This window comes from Panulirus ornatus, chromosome 38 (assembly GCF_036320965.1).
Source record: "Panulirus ornatus isolate Po-2019 chromosome 38, ASM3632096v1, whole genome shotgun sequence".
Lineage (NCBI taxonomy): Eukaryota > Metazoa > Arthropoda > Malacostraca > Decapoda > Palinuridae > Panulirus > Panulirus ornatus.
The window spans coordinates 6,883,433-6,905,972 of NC_092261.1; the positions used below are offsets into that span (position 1 = coordinate 6,883,433).

A 22,540-nucleotide genomic window follows, 5' to 3' on the forward strand; every position below is an offset into this window, starting at 1 on the left:
ACCCTTTCGACATCCAGCAAAGTTTTCCTAGTTTCGGTTTGGTTTGGTTAGAAAATAGATTTTGATGGTTTTTGATGTTATTTGAATGATTTTGACCTTTGTTTCCATATTAAATCACTACTTTTTGTGATTTCCCCCATCTATACTCCAATTCCTATTGGGGTCCCTCAAGGAAACAGATGGATGTCCGGAATGGTAATCTTACTCTATTCTGATAATTGCCTGAAGATAGTTTCTGTCCTTTACTATTCTTCTAAGTGGGATGTTAGGGTTGTTGTTGACTTCCAAGCCCTTCTCATGCACAGAATCTTATATGAAACTTATTTCCTGTCAATATTAATCGTGTTGTGTGTTGTGTATGTAATTCTCTTTTTGTAATTACCTGTTTTTACTGTAGAAGTTGAGATTTCTTCACTCATTAAAAATTGAAATGTAGTTTTGATCAGAATTTGTGATTAAGGTTTTTATTTTCAGACAAAAATTGGGAGGCAGCAGTCAGAATGAGAGTGTTCTTGTCCAGAACCTGGCAAATGGACTTGCCTTAGAGTTTGAGTGCTCAGATCCTACACGAAGACTTCGCCTGCTTCTCTCTGAGATTCTTCTTGTGATGGCTCAGGTAGCTACTCTATTCTTACTTGTGAACAAGTTGTTCATTTCTTTTCTTCAAACATGAAAACCTGATAGTAGCTATTATTTGGAAGTCATATCTCGCTTCAAAACTAAGCCTTGGCCAAAGCATTGTCATATCTTCAGAATAAGGTGTGTCTACTAGGATCCAATGGTCTTGGTCACTATAATGTGTGATTAAAACCTCGCTGATGCAGGAGATGGCTAATTGTACGAAAAAAATACACACACACACCATGGAAGCGGAAGTGGATCATAGGGTGGGGGAGGGGGCGAAAATTTTGGGAGCCTTGAAAAATGTGTGGAAGTCGAGAACATTATCTCGGAAAGCAAAAATGGGTATGTTTGAAGGAATAGTGGTTCCAACAATGTTGTATGGTTGCGAGGCGTGGGCTATGGATAGAGTTGTGCGCAGGAGGATGGATGTGCTGGAAATGAGATGTTTGAGGACAATGTGTGGTGTGAGGTGGTTTGATCGAGTAAGTAACGTAAGGGTAAGAGAGATGTGTGGAAATAAAAAGAGCGTGGTTGAGAGAGCAGAAGAGGGTGTTTTGAAATGGTTTGGGCACATGGAGAGAATGAGTGAGGAAAGATTGACCAAGAGGATATATGTGTCGGAGGTGGAGGGAACGAGGAGAAGAGGGAGACCAAATTGGAGGTGGAAAGATGGAGTGAAAAAGATTTTGTGTGATCGGGGCCTGAACATGCAGGAGGGTGAAAGGAGGGCAAGGAATAGAGTGAATTGGAGCGATGTGGTATACAGGGGTTGACGTGCTGTCAGTGGATTGAATCAAGGCATGTGAAGCGTCTGGGGTAAACCATGGAAAGCTGTGTAGGTATGTATATTTGCGTGTGTGGACGTGTGTATGTACATGTGTATGGGGGGGGGGGGTGGGCCCATTTCTTTCGTCTGTTTCCTTGCGCTACCTCGCAAACGCGGGAGACAGCGACAAAGTATAAAAAAAAAAAATATATATATATATATATATATATATATAATGTATATATATATATATATATGTATATATATATATATATATATATATATATATATATATATATATATATATATATATATTTTTTTATACTATTCGCCATTTCCCGTGTTAGCGAGGTAGTGATATATATATATATATATATATATATATTTTTTCATACTATTCGCCATTTCCCGCATTAGCGAGGTAGCGTTAAGAACAGAGGACTGGGCCTTAGAAGGAATATCCTCACCTGGCCCCCTTCTCTGTTCCTTCTTTTGGAAAATTAAAAAAAACGAGAGGGGAGGATTTCCAGCCACCCGCTCCCATATATATATATATATATATATATATATATATATATATATATATATATATATATATATATATATACGTATATAAAGTGAATTAAGGTTTTAATCTCATTTTGGTTAATTTTGTACTCTTGGTAGTGGATAGTGAGCTAAATACTTTCTCTTTCTTTTTACATTGCACAGATACGTGAACCAAGGCAAGATTTTTATCACAAATCATCTGAGTTATTTGATAACCCCTGCTACCTTGAGGAAGTGAGTGATGTATTGTGTATTGCTCTTGCTGAATTACCAGCCTTGCTACCACCAGCAGAAGTTGCAGAAGCTCTTCTTCATGTTACCAGTGGCCCAACACTTATTGCTCGTATGGTTGCTAACCAGCCAGATTGCTTCAGGGAAGGTATATACCATTAATGATGTGCTACTTAATGTACTTCTTATGTCAGCTGGATTATTTTTCATTTCCAGTTGCATTCACGGAGTAGGTTAATTTATCATTGGGGCAAAAGAAAACATTGGCTCAGGACAAACAAGCATATTGGAAAAAACAATGAAGAATTGAAATTCAGATCACAGTTAATACCAGACAGCAGAAAAAACTGATCAGATCTATCAGTTTAAAGTTGAAAACTAGTAAGTAGTGAATACTTGAGTTGCTTATATTATTTTCTAAGCATCCAAAGCAGCCTGAATAAATGTAGAGTAATGAGGATGGCTCATAGTGAAAAACTCAGTATGAATATCATTGCAGGAAATAAGCTGCATGGGTCTTTGTGTTACAGACCTTGGGAGTTGACATCATCCTCAGCCTGTTGCTAGGAGAATAGGTATGGAGACTAACTGTCTTCTAGCAAAAACATGTTGTATTGCATTCAAGTTAATTTTTTTTCATACATATTTGCCATTTTCTGCATTAGTGAGGTAGCATTAAGAACAGAGGACTGAGCTCACATCCTGTGTAAGGCCAAAATTAGGATATGGTTCTCATGAGTGGTCAGTACACCTAAAGAAGTGAAAAGGGCAAATAGACAAGGTCCAGAGAAGAGCAACAAATATGGTGCCAGAATTGAGAGGGCTGAATTACAGGGAACAGCTAGAGTCCTCAGATTTGCCTACCATCGAAGAGAGAAAAATGAAGGGTGACCTGACCACATGCTTCAAGTTTTTAAAACAGGTTGATGATGTAGGCTGTGAACAGTTCTTTGAGAGATGTAGGAATAGAACAACCAGAGAACATAACATGAAATAAAGCAAGGAGATTATTAAGAAAGATGTGAAGCACATCTATGGTATAATGATGGATGAATGGAATAGAACAAATAAAGGGAGCATACTGGAGTTTAAAAGTTGCATGATAGTAGGGATTGTTTGAAAATGTAAAGCCTTTTCCCAAAAAAGTACAAATAGTAAATTACACGTGGTGTGCTGAATAGAAACTGTAGCTCAGGAGTCAGGAGAGCTTTATATTGAAAGGCAGACAGGGGAAACTTACAGAAAGCAGAGACAGAGGTGCAGTTCATTTTGAAATACTTTGTAATGTGTATTTTTTTCTTTCAGTTGTAACAGGATTAGTGATGTCTGGAGACAAGCAAGATGAGGATTCACCCGGTGGTTTATTGCGTCTTCAGGCTGTCCGGACACTTTGTCAAATGAATCCCAGTCAAGCCCTTAATGTGAGAGCTCTTTGTGTAAGTAACAGAAAGTCTCAGATTGACCATATATTGAATATACTTTTCCAGATTTTAGTACCTTTGCTAGAGAATTCTTAGATATTTTAGTTATTAGAATACTCTTTCAAGAAAATTTGAATGTAACCAACTATGTGATCGCTGCTTCCCTTTTGCATGTATACTGTCTTTCATAGTATTTTATACATGCCCTGAATTTATTTCCATGCTTCTCTCTAGTTATACACATTATTTAATCTCATATTATCCATTCTGTTTGCTGTGTCAGTACCAATGATTTCTTCCACAGTATTTCTCCCCTAAATATTATTGTTTCTTACTTTGTTCACTTGATAATCCCTTTTTCAGTAAGCCCCTATACAGCACACTCTCCATATCATTAGCATGTTCTATGGATAACTGAACCATTCTTTTATTTAATGCTTTTTCAGTCGCAATCTGTCACAATTATTTTTCTTTTTGTTAAATATAATATACACTTACTTTCTATAACTTTTGCATATAATTTTCCATTTTCCTTTCCATCTATCCATCCATCTAATCAAAATTCACTACTTTGATCCGGAATTTTAGAGTTTAAACTTTTCCTCTCTTATGGTCAGTTGACTAGTTTTCTTATTTGTATTGTTTTCTGATACCATATGGCATTTGTTGAACATAGGCTTAGAGCACCTTTTTAGGTTCATTAAAAGATTTGTCACTAAATATGCAATGTGAATCAACTTCCCCTCGCTCCAAAACCCGTGATTTCACCTCTCTTACTGCTCATCCAAAATCCTTCTGCAGACCAACCTTTACCTGGAACTACTAACCCTCCTCTCTATCTACTTGTATACATGCCATACTCTTTGGATAAAAAACCGTCATTGTTAATAGCTTCTCATTCACACTATATGTTAGTAACACCTTCTACAAAGCCTCTCTGTTAACCCTGTCATATGCTTTCTTGAGATCAATGACTGCTACATACATATTTTTCTTCTTTAAGGAATTCTCACACATTCTTCAAAGCAAACACCTGATCCGCAAATCTCCAACCACTTTTACTTCCAGAAAGAAGCTCTTGCTAACAGTATGAATAAAGAATTAATAGAATTTTAAAAAAATTAATAAAACTTTCTGCACTGCAGGCACAATGAATATCTAGAGGGTTGAATATGGGTACATGAAGCCAAAAGAGGGAAGAATCAAAAGGAGGCTGTCCATATCTCAATTTAGCCATTTATGTTTCCTCTTATGTGCCATTTTGTTGATTACAAGAATATTTTGTTTTCCTATGTTTACCGATTGCTCTGCTATTTAGCTTGTAGGTCCTTATATTAAAGACTTTTTATAACAATTTTCAGGTGGAGCAGTGTCGGATGCCAGGTCTGGCAGTGTACTTAACATTGGATGCTGGGAAGTCTGGATCTGGTATAGCAGGTAGTAGTGGAACTGTGGGAAGTAGTGTCTATGGAGGAGAAGTAGGAGATGTAGTCAGTTATGTGACAGGCTTACTTCTCTCACATAACCATCAACAACGTACCTGGTTTGCACAGTTTGTCAAGAGTGGACAAAGGGTAGGTTTGTATTTAATGATTGTTGTGGATTCTGTTCTGTATTGCTTTGTTTATCTTTTGTACTGTTTCCTTGCTTAGCAATTAAGAGTGAATTGGGTATGAAAAGTTTGATCCAAATGTTCTTGCGTTCCTTCACTTTCACAGAGATGTCCCCCTCCCCCTCACTTTTTAACCTTACTTAATACACGTTTTTCTCTTGACTTATTCTGACTAATTTTGCTTGAGTACACTATTTCACTTTTCATTCCTGTCACCTCCATTTTTTTCTTTTTTTAATTTTTTCATTTCATTAGTGCATGAAACATAATTTTACCAGATCTCTTAACATTACAAAATTATTGGAATTAACTCACTCCATACTCTCTCCTTAAAACTTTGCATTTACGTGTTAGTACACTTGCCTACAGCTGTATAGCCACTTTGCATTCATGAGCTATGTTTCAGTCATATATAATGCCATTCCTTGTCTCTTTCAGACTTTGCCACTACTGGTAACTCTCATTATGTAATCTCCAAGCTTAAGCATTGTGTTTGCTTTAAGAAGATCTTTAATATTTAAGCCTACATATTGTATTTATTAAATGGACCTCTCATTAATTTATGCTCTCAAAGATAGTCATTTGGCTCAAGTTTACATGCACTTGTCATTATGCTTATGAGTCTTATGTTGAGATAAGAATACATTTTCAAACTTCCCATCTAAGTTTGTTTTAAACAAAAGGTAGGATATAAAAATCCAGAGAACCTAGGGTATTAGTCCAGGAATTACCATATATATTTAAACATTGGTTGTTAATGTTTATTAGATCATATAAACTTGAGTTTCCCAAATATCCATGGGTTCATCTCTGTTCATTTAACATCCTCATACACCACATAATCAAACTTGAGCTTACTGTACATGATAACTTTTTCCAATTGGTGTATCATATATGATATCTTTTCATTATCCATATTAGTATGTGTGAAGGTAAGGTGTAGCAATGATGGTGTATCAGTTCCTCTCATCCAAGTGCAGTGGTTACCAACCTTTTTGAGGTGATGGCCCAGTGTAGCTTATCTGAAGACCTAGTAGCCCACATCTTATTTTGTCAGCTTGTGAAATACTTGCCACTCAGTGGGTGACTTAAATCACAGACGTTCAGCATTGCCTCTTGCCAGTGTTACAGATGCACCTTTGAGGGGAAATTCCTTCAATATATGTATATTGTAGGGATATTCACATGCTTAAATGCTTAAAGGAAACACACAACACCAAAATTTAAATGCTATAAACATTCTAAAATGATTGTAGATGCACTGGTATGTCATACAGAATCATCAGTTATCATGGTCATTCAGACATGATCATATGTTGAGATCCTATGACAAACCCCATGACCCACCCAGGAAATTGACCATGGCCCACTGGTGAGAACCACTGTCCTAACATGTTCACTGACATGCTGGTATAGAGATTTTTCCTGTGTATGCTAAAAGACTTGTGTGTATGATTCCCTTTCACTATGAGAACCCAGGTACACCTTAGTCTGTCTCTGCAGTAGAGAAAGATGAATTATGTACCAAGAATAAGTTGAAAATATTGATATGAAGAGAGCATTATGCATAGATTGAAACCTTTTAAGAATATATATTCGTATGAGATGGGTAGCAGATTATAGGCTGGATATAAGACAGACATGCTGAATTTCACTTCTTTTGTCAACAGGGTGTGTAATTGTTTTTATACATAGAATCCCATGTTCACAGTAACAAACCAGTTGTAAGTTAATGTGTGGGAGTGAATTGGGATTCTGTGTACATTTGATCCACACCTTGTAAATGGCAAGATTTGAAAGTAGTTTATAAATGTAGAAGTAATTGTCACGTAATCATACCCAGAATGAATGTTCATTTTCTTACCTTTTCAACAAGAGATGAATGTTGCTGGTATTACAGGTACTTTCATATCCTCTTTGAACTATCAAATGATAAGCTTGTTTTTGATAGATATTTAACTATGGGATTGCCTTTGATAACATGGGTATTCATGTTTTTTTTCTTCCCCCAAAATAAGTCACCCATGCTGACCATTTAGAGAACAAGTGTAAAATTGTCTTTCATTTGTAGATTGATAGCTTTGGACTTTAGGAAAAAATTTTCTGCTTGCATCCCTTGGGAATAGGGTAAAAAGAGTACTACAATACTACCCCTGTATGTCTTATATATTGAAGAGGGTATTTAAAGAGGGACAGGAAGTGGGAGCTAGAAATCCTAACCTCTTGTCTTATTACTTTTTAAAAGTAGAAGCAGAGGAAGGAACTGAGTGAAGATTTTTCCCTCAAGGCTTGGTTCACCTGTTGCTAATGCTACCTAGCTAAGGTGAGAAAAGTGAGCAGGTATGAAAATGAAAATAAAAGTAACGTTTAACACATATTTCTCTTTTCATCTCTGTTAACTCTATACTTCAGTTGTGGTATCACTGGGAAATAGTGGTGGTATTCTGGACAAAATCATCTTTTGGTTGGATATAGGATATGTACAGATACGTATATACACTTTCGTATTTTGTTGGAATCATCCTATTTGGTTTAGTTTTTGAAGGATAATTTGATAATAATATTTATCAAGTTTTCTTTGGATTTTTTGGGTCATCACCATTGTAGAAATAGACATATGTTGGTATATTTCAATTCACTTGAGATTTTTATCAAAATGCAGCTGTGCTCAGTTAGTCTCAGATATTTTTATAAATCATAAAGCTAGACACTGTCAGTGAATGATCAGTATATGATTGTTTAATGAACTGTAATTAATGAATGACTGTATAGAGAAAATATGAACATCATTTAACATTGTTTCTTAGACATAGTGTTAAGAATTGAATATCAGCAAAACCAACCCCCTTAACAGATAACATTCACTTAAGGGATAGCAAGGGCAATATACAACATATTTGAAGGTTTAACCTCTTAGACTTCTCTACAACTACCATTGTAGGGATATACTGAATTGTATTGTGTGATAGTAGGAAAACTAATGAATCACCTTGGTTTTACAAAAAAGTTCATCTTTATTTATTTATTGTGTACTTTGAATTGATTTTACTTCTGAAATTAGATCATTTGCTGTGACTAAATTTCCTCAAAATTCCATAGATATTTGACTTGTGAAATATAGATATTCTGTATGAAGAATTACATAGAGAGCTTTAATTGTTAATTTCTTCCACAGAGAAAATATGAACAACAGGCCTCAGCTCTAGTAGCTCTACGTACAGATCTCAGTGAGCGGTTAAGGAACTTACTACTGTTCAACAGCAATGATACATTACCTGATTCTCAAGTAATCCATGCTACAGCTCTCCTTAGGCTCTACTGTGCACTCAAAAGTTTAGCCAATCTTAAGTAAGAGCTTTGAACACTAGTGTTGTGAATTAGATGTGCTTGAAATAACTGCATATAATGATTTATTTTATACATTAAGAAGACTGTAAAGTATATGTGTTCTTAGCAATTTTCATTTTATGGGAAGGGAGTTTTACTTTATTGAGGCTCCATCTCTTGAACCTTCTCTACCATCATACAAACATCTTTTGTATGCTCTCCGTTCTTACTCTGTCCTTATTCTGTTTACTCCTTTGATCCATCACTCTTGTACTGTAAAAGTACACCTTTACATCTTTTTTAACTGGTTTTCTCCTGTTGTTCTATTTCTACATCTCTCAAAGAACCTTTTGCTGTCTACATTATCATTCTGCTTTAAAAACTTTCTTTAAGGCGTATAGTCTTTCCCAGTAATACACTTTTCATAATTCTGGTACCATCTTTGCTGCTTTCCTCTGGACTGTGTGTGTGTGTCATTTCCTGTTTGTATCACTTGTTTAAGGTGTACAGGGAGGGAGTTTTACATTGGCAGGGCCCAGTTTCTTGAACCCTACCTACTATCATACAATGTTTAAAACTTCTGCATGCTGCACACATTTATTGTTTCCTCATTCAATATGTTCTATTCTTCATCCAAACCTATACCATAAAAATACTGTACATTCTTTGTATTAATTTTTTTGCTTAATTTCATGTTATGTCCTCTTGTTCTTCTGTCCCTACATCTTTCAAAAACTTTTTCGCTGTGTGCATAATCAGTCTGTTTCAAAAACTTAAAGTTTGTGATCAGGTCACCTCAGTCTTATCTCTTTCAGGAGGCAGGTGGGCTTCTAACCTCAAGGGATCTTAGAGGTCACCCCTCACTCTTACCTCTTCCAAAAGGCAAGGGGCTAGAGATTTCTAACCTCAAGGGATCTTAGAAAATCTTTCAAGCTTATGGAACATGGTCTTAGAGAGAAATTGATTTTTGTTCCCAAAACTCCTTTTTTGTTTGTTTTCACAGCACAGTTATCTGTGTCAAAAAGCTAAGCTTGTAGAATCCAAGGCACTTGATGGGATTGATGTAATAATACAGTGGAGAAATTTACTTCTTTGTTCATTCAAAGTTTTTCTCCAGAGTGAATTCTCTCAATGTTGAAAAACAGTGCATAGTACACTATTTTTTTTACTATATCTAAAAATCTACTCTATTTCTTTCAGATTTAGTGAAGACAAGGAGATTGGTTTGTTACTCCAGCTGGTGACATGTCGTCCTCCACCGTCAGCAGCTGGTGTAAGATTTGTAAGCACTGGCCTCTGTATGCTCATTGCATGTCCTTCTCTCATATTCTCTCAGGAAAATGAACGTAGAGCTTCAGAATGGATTAAATGGTTAGTCAAAGAGGAGGCCTACTTTGCTGGGTAAGTTTCATAAAGAATTTCAAGAATTTTGTAGGAAAATGAAATATGATTAATAAGTATCTTTAAAAGATTCAGTATTTATTTATGATATCCATGTATGCTAGGGATGGGGAAACAAGAGGGATCAAACATTTGCTATTTGCAAGTGACACTACTATGGTGGCAGATTCCAGAAACAAACTAGAAGCTGTTGACAGTTTTGGAGAATGTGAAAGGAGAAAGTTGAGAGTAAATGTAAACAAGCATAAGGTGATGAAGTGCATCAGGGGTTAAGACAGGATGGTAAGAGATAGTAAGTTTTGATCGAGGGGAAATGGGTTTCCTTAGGTACCTGATAGAGGAAATGGCAGTGGATGGATGATGGGGCAGAAGAGAGTCACAAGGTGGAAGAATGAGTTAAGTTATTAGGTCCTTTATGGAGCTTGTAGAAGGAGAGGTCGGCATCTCATAGGGCAAAGATGGTTATCGTTGAAGTTGTATTGGTCCCAACAGTGTTGTATGAATTCTACTTGTGGGCTTTGAATGTTAAAGAAATGAAAATGGTGGATGTGATGGAAATGAAATGCATGACAGTGAGATGTCTTGTGGGATCAGATTGATTGTGTAAAGAATGACAATCTAAGAGAATGGTAAGGTAGCAAGCACAGGCTGATTTAGTGGGCTGACTAGATGTGCTGAAATGATTTATATGTTTGGAGAAGATAAGTGAAGAAAACTTGATTAAGAGGATCTGTGTTTCATAGGTGGAGGGAGAATTCATAGTTGCACAATAGTTAAAAACAAAACCTTGCATCATATCATTCATGTCAAAAATATTCATTCAAATGAAGAAACATTTCATAGTATTTTAAGTTATTTTTCACCCTCTACATTTTACAATGATTTCATGACAAAATAATACTCTGTGATGCATATATCTTACCTGATGGAATTCAACTGTAGATAGTGCAGGCTTCAGCCAATGTTTGCATGCACCATGTTATGACTTAAGATGTGAAATTAGGGATTGTTAGGAGGGTTGGAGCCAGTGAGAAACTCATGGCTATAACCATCATTAGCTCCCATTACACTTTTTGGTATTTTATGTTTTGTTAGGATCATCTGAATTAACAGGTGTAAGTCTGTGGTAAGTAGATATTAGGCTTATTTGTTGCATGTACACTGGTTTATATTGTTATCATTCATTTAACTCATCACTCTTGCCCTTTTTTGGGCCAAGACTTTAGCTTATTGAAGATGACATTTATGATGGGTTTGTTTAGATTATTGTTAGAGAGAGGATACTGGGGTGTACCTTTATATACCTCTTCACTGTCATCCATGGTAGTGCAAAGCATAACATTAGATTAGTTTTTCTCTTGAAACATTCAGACAAGCCAGAACCTTCTTTTATATTTCAGTGATAGATGATTCACCCACTTTATTTCATACATCAAAGAGTTTCTTGAATAGTTGCTGCTCCTAAAAGAATTTTCCTTTGGTTTTGATCTTCAGTTCAAATACTCAGTAAAAGATTTCCATTTTGTACACCACTCAGTGACAAATTATGTGATCATGGAGCTGTTAAAGGCTTGCACTCAGCTTACACTCCTTATTTTGTCTTTAAATTTACCTATGCACATTAGAATAATTTTATCTTGTTGAAATAGTAGTATCAAGTCTGTCACCTTCCTCCAGACATTTAAGCAAATTTTATTTCATTTATCATGAGACTTAACAGCAGCAGAAGTAAAAAACTTTTTTCACTTTGGCATGATTATGATTAGATTTATGATACTAGTAAATTTATGGTACCAGTTGTTTATAATGAATTAATGTTACTTCAGAGTAACTGTTATTTACCAAGAGTGATTATTCAAATACTATAACATACAGTATGTGGTATATAAATTTGTGTCATTTCAACATGAACCTCTGATATTCACCTTTCTACAGATTAATGAAATACCATTAGAAAAATCATTGGGATGTAAACTTTTGAACTTCTTTGTTTAAATGTGAATTTTTGTAATATAATAATTCATAAGCAAACTAAACTTTGGCCATAAGTGGTCCAGGCACTTATAATTATGGCAGGGTAGTCAGGGATGAATTTTATTTGGCTGACTTCTTGGTGTTAAATAAAACTGTTCTTTTTATATTTTATGTTTACTGCCTACAGAATCACTTTTGTGACTCTGCTAATGAAAAGTGTGTACTTATGATCATTTTCATCCATTCATTTTGGCATTTGAGGCATATTGTATCATCAATTCATGGTAATTCATTTGCATGTATTGTGTCCCTCTACTCATATTTTCATAATTTCCTTCAAATTTTATCCCTATTTCCACACATTTTTTGTACTAATAGTGTTCCGTGAATGTTTTTTTTTAATTAACGTACCATAATAACATTCCAGTGTGTTCTCAGCATTACATTGTATTATCAAACAGGTAGACATGAAGCTGAAAATTTTGCCTTTGAAGATTTGTCAAAAAAATTTGATTGAGCTTGGATGTTAGTGGGAGAAATAGTTTGAAAATGTGTTTATAGACAACATAAGCCATCATTGTGTCTGTTTGTCATTATTACTCTTGTCATGCTTTTAGCAACAATGTTTCTTCCTTGCCCAGTAATTAATGTCTAAAGATTTGTTACAACGTTGTATTCACTCATAAATAGGATACTTTGTCCAGTGAAATGGAGTTTTCTGCCCTAGATTTGTATTTTAACATAAATGTGGACAGTTTTATGCTTTTGAAGACCAGCTTCATGAGATGTTACATGCTCCAGTTTAGTTGTTTTGGTTTTAGGTCTGTCAACTACCAGGATTATTAAGTCCATAACATTGAACTACATCCACCAATTGAAAAGTTTTTGACACCTTTTTCAGGTGTTAGGGACAGTTCTAAGAATGCAAACTCTTTCACAGCGTGTATGACCCATTTGCAGGTTGTTGTTTGTTTTGTAATGCCATTGTTTTTCTTTGATAGGTATCATTTGTTTCCAAACACAGATAGAAATTATTTACTAATAAGATGAACTGAAAAATCTTAAAGGATAAAGATTGTAGTGACAGAAACTCCCTGCAACTTTACTGTCTCAAAGTTTACACCAGTTGGTCTTTTTGTTCCAGTCCACGTTTATATTCCCTTTTTGTTTAAACCACTAAAGGCTGTCATATTTTCACAGGTTGATAGCATTTGTCATGTAATCAGAAAACATTGCCTTTACCCAAAAACAGAGAATTCCTTGGTGAGTGTGTAGTTTGTAGGATTCTGCAGCAAAAATTTTCATAATTGTAAAAGAGTATTTTCACCAGAAAAGTAATCATGTTGTAAAATTAAATTCTCTTCTGTATTTCAAGAGCCAGTGGTGTGTCGTCATCCTTTGGTGCGATGCTTCTGTTGATGGCCATTCATTTTCATGTGCAGCAGCTAAATGCTATCATTGAGTTAGTTAGCGCTGCTTTGGGGATGAAGGTCATCACTCGTACTGCAAGTCTTTCACGCATCAAGTATATTTTTACTCATGATGTCTTTACAGAGCAGGTAAAGATTTTTGTTACTGTATGAAAATTGTTTCTTAGAAAGCACTGCACTGTATCTTATGCACATGAAGTGTCAAATAAGTTGAAGTCAAAGAAAACATATGATATTATGTATCACCACTACTTGTGACAGATCATACCAGTACTCATTCATTTGCTTTTGATCATTGGTTTCAACATGGCTAACTAACTGATACAATATAAGGATTGAGATTTTAATGATTACAGATATCCCCTCCTTTGAAGTATGAGCCTTTCTGTATGGTGTGAGAGTGGCATTTATGGGCACTTTTTTTTCTTTCATTGACTGAAAACAGATTGCATTGAGATTTAGGTTGACAGATATTTATTCCCTCTCGAAAACACACATCATGCCATATTTGAATTCATGATTTTATGTCCAGACAACACATAACTGTGCAAATTTTTATCATCACTCTCATGTCTTTCTCTGTAGACATCCTTGTTAGCTCAGTAACTCAAGAAGAGTACATGATAGAAACTTCATGCTTACACCATGTTTACTCTCTAAAGAAATAATGATTTAAGTAGATTTTAGAGCACTTAGTTATGTAGATTTGCATTTCTAGATTTTTTTGAAGGGGCTATAAAATCAGGATTGCTGAATAATAAGTACAGATATTCAACATATATGTATGAAGGGACATTTCAGTACGCACAAGATTGATTATCTGTTTGGCATTTGAAATTGGTTCCTGGACATATCATTTCAAGGTGGTGCCATTTGCTATATGCATTGACAACAGATTTTTACTGAAGTGATATCGGTTTTGTTTCCAAACCTAAAATTTTTTGAAGTGTTAGTTCTGGTTTACCTTGAGAACCATTCGGTGTTTTCATCTCCATATGAGGAATGCATCAGCAAGGGTTTCAAGTCGAGAACACCTCTCAAAAAGTAGGTTTTTCATCATCCTTTAAAAATTCCACTTAATTCCTAGCCAGAACTTTATGTGGCTGGGAATAGATTGGAACTCTCAGACTAAACACTTTTTGTCTAACCAGGGACAAAGTTCAGGACAATGCAAATGCTACTGTGTCTTGACATCAGCTTGAGCATCTATGGAAGTTCACTTTTGCAGCAATTTGCAGAAAGCAGATATCATCCAACACTTCCCTGGGAACTTCTGGAATCCTTAATTTGATTGACTGATGTACAGCTGTTTGAATGGATGCATCAATTCATGCTTGGGGTTTCTATTCCTTAGAGTGTCATATAAATGTTGACTCTTGGATGGAGGAACAAAAGTCCTCATATTGACTAAGAGGGAGCTGTTGGTTTTCATGTTTTTTTTTATCTCTCTTAATGTCCTTTGTCTGGAGTGTGGAATTTTATTTGTGTTGCTGTTCACTGCCTGCTGAAGAAAAGGCTCCTGCAAATCCCTGCCCTACATAGAGTGAGAAGCAAAGATTCTCTCCTAGTTTTGTCCATAGGCCTTTCTTTCCAAGCTTCATGTTTCCAAGGAGTATGCAGTGCCTGGGCAGATACTGTATCAAGGTCACACACTGTCAACAGAAATGTCTGTAGGGAAGGAAGCTTTGAATTGGATCTCTCTTTATATTGGCACTCCAGGTAGGTAAATTTATCACCAGAACCAGTGCATTACTGCATGGGGTTAGTTGATCTGTCTTGTGACTTGAATTACTGGAACATTTGTGGAGAGAAGAGAGTAGGCAGTAGGACAGAACCTTAAGGAACACCACTGTTGTTAGATTAAAAAGGGGAAATCACTCCACCATTGATTATTGCCATGTAGTGACTAGAGGGGAAGGTCTACATTTAGGAATGGAGAAGCAGAAAGCACAAAGAAAGGAAATTTAGAAAGTAGAGATTCATGCCACACCCTGTCAAATACTTTGGAGATGTCGAGGGCCTTGACAAAAAATACACCAAAATCCCAGACTACTGCAATTTATTTTTTATAAATGTTTGTATTATGTTTTAATTTTTGTTGATGTAATTGATGGAAGCTATCTCCACATTTATATCCATGAGTCTAATTTTGCCTTGCAGGTTGTCACTGCCCATGCTGTTAAAGTTCCTGTAACTTCTGGTTTGAATGCCAACATTCCAGGATTTCTTCCAGTTCACTGTGTGTACCATCAGCTGAAGAGTAGAATGTTTACTAAACATAAAGTTCCAATTAAAGACTGGATTTATAAGTAAGTAGATATTGTGATTAATTAAAGTCAGTGGATAGATTTTTTTTAAGATTAAGGGTCTACATATCTCTGCTCTTGGAAGTAGTACAACCTTGGGCTGCAGGAACCTTTAGAAAGTTGCTGGTTAAGGCCAGGAATCTTTCATAGAAATTGATCCTGAATTGATTATGAAAAACAGGAAAATTAATGGACTTTATAAGATGGCCATAAATTGGCATTTAGTTGCCTAGACCACCTTAACTGTTTTAAAAACAATCATCCCAGCTGACTCCAAGTTTATAATGGTGGGCCTGGATCAGAACTTTACATACCAAATAATGTATAATCCTAGTGGTTAAACTGTAGGGTTGCAGATGTTGGCCACCTTATTTTTCCTCTATAATATGTAGCCTTTGCACAAAAGAGGGAATCATGATACTTTTATTTTTTCCTACCATGTTTAAGCAGTTATTGACATAACTCTGATACCCATGTGCAAATAGAGTTATGGAAAATTGGAGGACAAACCCACCAGGCAAGATTGGAAAATGCTAGTGAATAGGCATAGATAGGATGGAATTAGATTCATTGTTTTTAACAGATTTCTGAACTATTGACATGAGTATGTTTAATACATAGATTTTTTTTGTGACTGTTACAGCCAGATCTGTGCATCTTCCACTCCACTGCACCCAGTCATGCCACAGTTGATTGAAGTTTATGTGAATACCATCATCTTACCAGCCAGTAAAGGTGGTTTGTCTGATACCTTTAATGAGCCAATCTCAGAAGATGAAATAACAGCTGTATTCTCGCAGTCCATATTTACAGAGAAATCGCCTGTGGTAATGAAAAAGTGCTTTCAGTATTTATTTATGCATCATATTGTATGGAGATCATGAAACATAAGCATTATTTGGAATACTTTTAGTCTGTTATTAACTGAATTCTAAAAGATTATGAGTAACAATGTGACTGATTATGAGGCGCAGTTCAATAGACCCCTTACAAAGCTTTACATTGGTAGTATGAACATGGTTTAGATACTTAGGAGTGGATATGTTTGTAAATAGAACCATGAGAGCTGAAGTGAGTCAAGATGGGTGAGGAAGCAAAGGTCTTTGGAGCATTAAGGAATGTGTGGGGAGAGAGAGAGGTCATGATCTGGGAGGGCAAAGATGGACATGTGTGGAGGTATAGTAGTCCCACAAGTATTACATATGCAAGGCGTGGACTACAGATGAGAATGTATGAAAGAGGATGAATGTGTTGAAAGTGAAATGTTTGAGCATAAATATATGGTATGCTGAGGTTTGATCGAGTAAGATATTATTAGGTACGAGAGAGGTGTGTTAATAAGAAGAGTATGCTTAAGAGCTGAAGATATGTTGAAATAGTTTGAGCTTTGTAGAGAATATTTGAAGATAGGTTGACAAAGGGTATATGTGTCACAAGTGGAGGTTATAAGGAGAAGAAGATCCTGTTGGAGATGGAAGGATGGAGTGAAAAAGGTTTAGGTTGACAAAGGGTATATGTGTCACAAGTGGAGGGGATAAGGAGAAGAAGATCCTGTTGGAGATGGAAGGATGGAGTGAAAAAGGTTTTGATTGCATTGGGCCTGAACATGTACAAGGGTTTACAGCATGCATGGGATATAGTGAATTGGAATGATATGACATACAGGGGATGATATGCTGTCAATGGACTTAACAAGAAGAATTTTCCCTATAAGGCTCAGTCATCTGTTCTTGATGCTACCTCACTCATGTGGGAAGTATCAAGCATGTATTAGAAAAAACATATATGTACTTGGGTTTGTCAATCCATTTTGATTATATTCTGAGTATTTGTAATATTGTTGTACTTCACTGCTTTTGATTTGATAAATGATTTTACCTATAATTCATTTTTTCTTGGTTTAGCACAACTCAGGGCCAGTCACAAAGCCTCTTGCAGCACCCTTCAGGAGTGTATGCACAAAACGGTCACTTCTTCGTGAAAAATCTCTTGCTGTGTCCAGTCCATCTTTAGGGCACATTATGCCATCACCATCCATCATATCAACACAATTGGGTCATCATACATCTTCATCTAGCAATGGGTAGGTTACTTTATGTATTGTTATTTGTTTTACTAATTTTAATTGTTTATTTGATTCGGGAAACAGTAATCTGGTTAAACTCAACAGTGCCATAATGCAGTATTACCTTTAACTCTTTCCTAAATCTGTTGTCTTTTGTACTTTCTAATTTCAGAACACAGTTGTATGTTAAATGTAATCATAACCTTCAGTATGTTGTGGAAACTGACACATTGAACGTCTCAAAACCTGTATCTTAAAAGCTGGGGGTACTGGATAGTTTCCCACAATTACTTTTCTCTGTTCCATATACACTGGCAGTCTCGTTTGCCCCCAGTATGGAGTACTTATTACATATTTGGGGTAGTTCTTCCATTTCTCTTTTAGCCAGTGGAGTCAGTAGTATTCCAACTTATTTATCCTCTTGTCACCTTTCTTAGCCATACCTTTACACTCCCGTGATATTGCCTCCTTTCTGGTCTTTAAGTATTTTTTTGTCACTTCTCATGTGAGGTGTCTGTTTGTGTCCCATCCTCAAGACTTGGACCCATGGCATACATTTTTTTTAGCACCCCTTGCTGAGGAAGAACATCATTTTTAGTCTTATTTTATTACTGTTAAAGCTTTTTATCTGAACCTGGTGAGAAAGTAGGAAGACTGTTTTGCTAGATTGTTATTGAACTGCAGCCACGTATATTGAATGATCAATTTTGAGGAAAGATTGTATAGCTTTCCATTTCAGTAATTCTCCTGGCATCACCTCTCTTCGATAGTCTCTTTCCATACAACATAATGTAGCTGTTCTCTTTTGTAGATATTGATTTGGCCATTGTTTTTATGAGCTGCTTGTATACATTCAATTCCCTAAGGATTTGGACCTGTAGTACACATCTGGCTGCTGCTTCTCACAGTTTTTGTGTCTAGACTGACTACTCGACGGTTGGTTGTTATAATGCCTGTCTTTCCTTGAACAACTAAGCTTTGGAATTTTCTTCCTTCTTTTATCATTCCTCCTTCATTTAACCATTATTCCTTTAAGAGTCAGGTTTACAAATACTTGTGATATCCTAATTAATTTCTACTTACTTTTCTTAAAAACAAAATAATGAGAGGGTCACCTCTACAGTGCAGAGCCGCTAAGTTGTACTTGCTTGTGGATTGAAGTGAATTTGATCACCAGTTCTGTCATGCATTACACTAGATATTATGTAACCTTATATAGTGCCAGGAATTATCATGCTTTGCTGAAGACAATAAGACAGGCATCTTTTATTTTGAGTCATAGTAGATGGTTCTTCTGTGCTTATCTGTCTTGAAGAAACAAATTGTTGCTTTCATTAATGCTAAAGAATCTTTTATGGAGATATATCTTCATCCTAGTAGCCAGATTTTAATATTCACAAACAGCTCATGTTTCACTGATTTCTCTCCTCCTGGTTTGTCCCATGAACACTGAGATATCTCTTGGATAATTTTAGGGTTTGCACCTAATATTCTGTCTAAATGGTGGGGTAGCACAAGTTTTCTCAACCCATTGCTAACCAGTATCTTGTGATAGCAACAGCACACTTGTTTCATACCTACCCTCAACCAATCAGAGTCCACCAGGATGACTTCAGTGACCAATTTTCTACAGGGGAATTGATCTGCCCAGCAGTTTAGAATTCTTGTGGTTTGCATGCACACTAGAAATCTTGTACCAATCTTCCGTTTCTTACCTGTTTTTTGCACCCTTCTGTGGATTAGTATCTTTTATAATTTTTAAGATTGTGGAGTACTCTAAGTGTACTTTAGTCTGTTGAGTACAATATACATATTTTTTTTTTTTTTTTTTTTTTTTTTTTTTTTTTTTTTAATACTTTGTCGCTGTCTCCCGCGTTTGCGAGGTAGCGCAAGGAAACAGACGAAAGAAATGGCCCAACCTCCCCCCCCCCCATACACATGTACATACACACGTCCACACACGCAAATATACATACCTACACAGCTTTCCATGGTTTACCCCAGACGCTTCACATGCCTTGATTCAATCCACTGACAGCACGTCAACCCCTGTATACCACATGACTCCAATTCACTCTATTCCTTGCCCTCCTTTCACCCTCCTGCATGTTCAGGCCCCGATCACACAAAATCTTTTTCACTCCATCTTTCCACCTCCAATTTGGTCTCCCTCTTCTCCTCGTTCCCTCCACCTCCGACACATATATCCTCTTGGTCAATCTCTCCTCACTCATTCTCTCCATGTGCCCAAACCATTTCAAAACACCCTCTTCTGCTCTCTCAACCACGCTCTTTTTATTTCCACACATCTCTCTTACCCTTACGTTACTTACTCGATCAAACCACCTCACACCACACATTGTCCTCAAACATCTCATTTCCAGCACATCCATCCTCCTGCGCACACCTCTATCCATAGCCCACGCCTCGCAACCATACAACATTGTTGGAACCACTATTCCCTCAAACATACCCATTTTCGCTTTCCGAGATAATGTTCTCGACTTCCACACATTTTTCAAGGCTCCCAAAATTTTCGCCCCCTCCCCCACCCTATGATCCACTTCCGCTTCCATGGTTCCATCCGCTGACAGATCCACTCCCAGATATCTAAAACACTTCACTTCCTCCAGTTTTTCTCCATTCAAACTCACCTCCCAATTGACTTGACCCTCACCCCTACTGTACCTAATAACCTTGCTCTTATTCACATTTACTCTCAACTTTCTTCTTCCACACACTTTACCAAACTCAGTCACCAACTTCTGCAGTTTCTCACATGAATCAGCCACCAGCGCTGTATCATCAGCGAACAACAACTGACTCACTTCCCAAGCTCTCTCATCCCCAACAGACTTCATACTTGCCCCTCTTTCCAGGACTCTTGCATTTACCTCCCTTACAACCCCATCCATAAACAAATTAAACAACCATGGAGACATCACACACCCCTGCCGCAAACCTACATTCACTGAGAACCAATCACTTTCCTCTCTTCCTACACGTACACATGCCTTACATCCTCGATAAAAACTTTTCACTGCTTCTAACAACTTGCCTCCCACACCATATATTCTTAATACCTTCCACAGAGCATCTCTATCAACTCTATCATATGCCTTCTCCAGATCCATAAATGCTACATACAAATCCATTTGCTTTTCTAAGTATTTCTCACATACATTCTTCAAAGCAAACACCTGATCCACACATCCTCTACCACTTCTGAAACCGCACTGCTCTTCCCCAATCTGATGCTCTGTACATGCCTTCACCCTCTCGATCAATACCCTCCCATATAATTTACCAGGAATACTCAACAAACTTATACCTCTGTAATTTGAGCACTCACTCTTATCCCCTTTGCCTTTGTACAATGGCACTATGCACGCATTCCGCCAATCCTCAGGCACCTCACCATGAGTCATACATACATTAAATAACCTTACCAACCAGTCAACAATACAGTCACCCCCTTTTTTAATAAATTCCACTGCAATACCATCCAAACCTGCTGCCTTGCCGGCTTTCATCTTCCGCAAAGCTTTTACTACCTCTTCTCTGTTTACCAAATCATTTTCCCTAACCCTCTCACTTTGCACACCACCTCGACCAAAACACCCTATATCTGCCACTCTGTCATCAGACACATTCAACAAACCTTCAAAATACTCATTCCATCTCCTTCTCACATCACCGCTACTTGTTATCACCTCCCCATTTGCGCCCTTCACTGAAGTTCCCATTTGCTCCCTTGTCTTACGCACCCTATTTACCTCCTTCCAGAACATCTTTTTATTCTCCCTAAAATTTACTGATAGTCTCTCACCCCAACTCTCATTTGCCCTTTTTTTCACCTCTTGCACCTTTCTCTTGACCTCCTGTCTCTTTCTTTTATACTTCTCCCACTCAATTGCATTTTTTCCCTGCAAAAATCGTCCAAATGCCTCTCTCTTCTCTTTCACTAATACTCTTACTTCTTCATCCCACCACTCACTACCCTTTCTAAACAGCCCACCTCCCACTCTTCTCATGCCACAAGCATCTTTTGCGCAATCCATCACTGATTCCCTAAATACATCCCATTCCTCCCCCACTCCCCTTACTTCCATTGTTGTCACCTTTTTCCATTCTGTACACAGTCTCTCCTGGTACTTCCCCACACAGGTCTCCTTCCCAAGCTCACTTACTCTCACCACCTTCTTCACCCCAACATTCACTTATTATGTATGAAGTGATTATTATTGCTTTATGTACTATTGAGGAGCCCTAGCACTTTCCATTACTGCAGATGTTCTCCTCTTCTCCATGCAATTGACTTTTCCATAAGTTTGTGTTGTTTTTTTCTGTTGTTTTAGAGGATTATTCCCCAGGGAGAAGGATTTGCTCTTAAATTGGGACTAGAATTGTGTTGTTTGTACCTTAGGGGAATGCCAACCTTGGGATTAATTTCAACTAGTCACACTTCTGTTTTCTTTGATTTTTGTTGTTGCCCTTGATTGACCTTTTGGTAGACAAGCAGCTATCACAACTCAGTCCTGGGGGAAGGGAGTGTCTGATTCATGGAACCTTTATCTCTGAGAGCTATATATTGTGAGCAACTTATGGATGTTTATCCCATTAGTCATGATGGATGGCAAGTCTCATATCTTGATCAGTGGAGCACTGTTGCATTTCAGGATCTGAGGTCGAGAGATGATGTGCGTCGGGAGGTACCTCATGCATTTCTGCAGTGACATCATAATACTGGGTGGATTGCTGTTAGTATCATTCAACATTCATGAATGAGCATTAGCTGGATTTGTTCATGTTGTAGTGGTTAAAGAGAATAAAA

At 36.9% G+C, this 22,540-nt stretch overlaps 1 protein-coding gene across 2 annotated transcripts in view; it reads left to right on the top strand.

Annotated features, from left to right (window-relative positions):
• IntS2 (integrator complex subunit 2) overlaps nt 1-22,540 on the top strand; it is a 38,551-nt gene that overhangs the window by 1,290 nt on the left and 14,721 nt on the right. For both annotated transcript variants that reach the window (XM_071684570.1, XM_071684569.1), the window contains exons 2-11: nt 475-616; nt 2,102-2,318; nt 3,476-3,606; nt 4,953-5,165; nt 8,379-8,551; nt 9,731-9,931; nt 13,281-13,464; nt 15,496-15,644; nt 16,285-16,468; nt 17,546-17,724. In XM_071684570.1, coding sequence (XP_071540671.1) covers nt 475-616; nt 2,102-2,318; nt 3,476-3,606; nt 4,953-5,165; nt 8,379-8,551; nt 9,731-9,931; nt 13,281-13,464; nt 15,496-15,644; nt 16,285-16,468; nt 17,546-17,724 — 1,773 coding nt within the window. The remainder of the gene's footprint in view (nt 1-474; nt 617-2,101; nt 2,319-3,475; nt 3,607-4,952; nt 5,166-8,378; nt 8,552-9,730; nt 9,932-13,280; nt 13,465-15,495; nt 15,645-16,284; nt 16,469-17,545; nt 17,725-22,540) is intronic.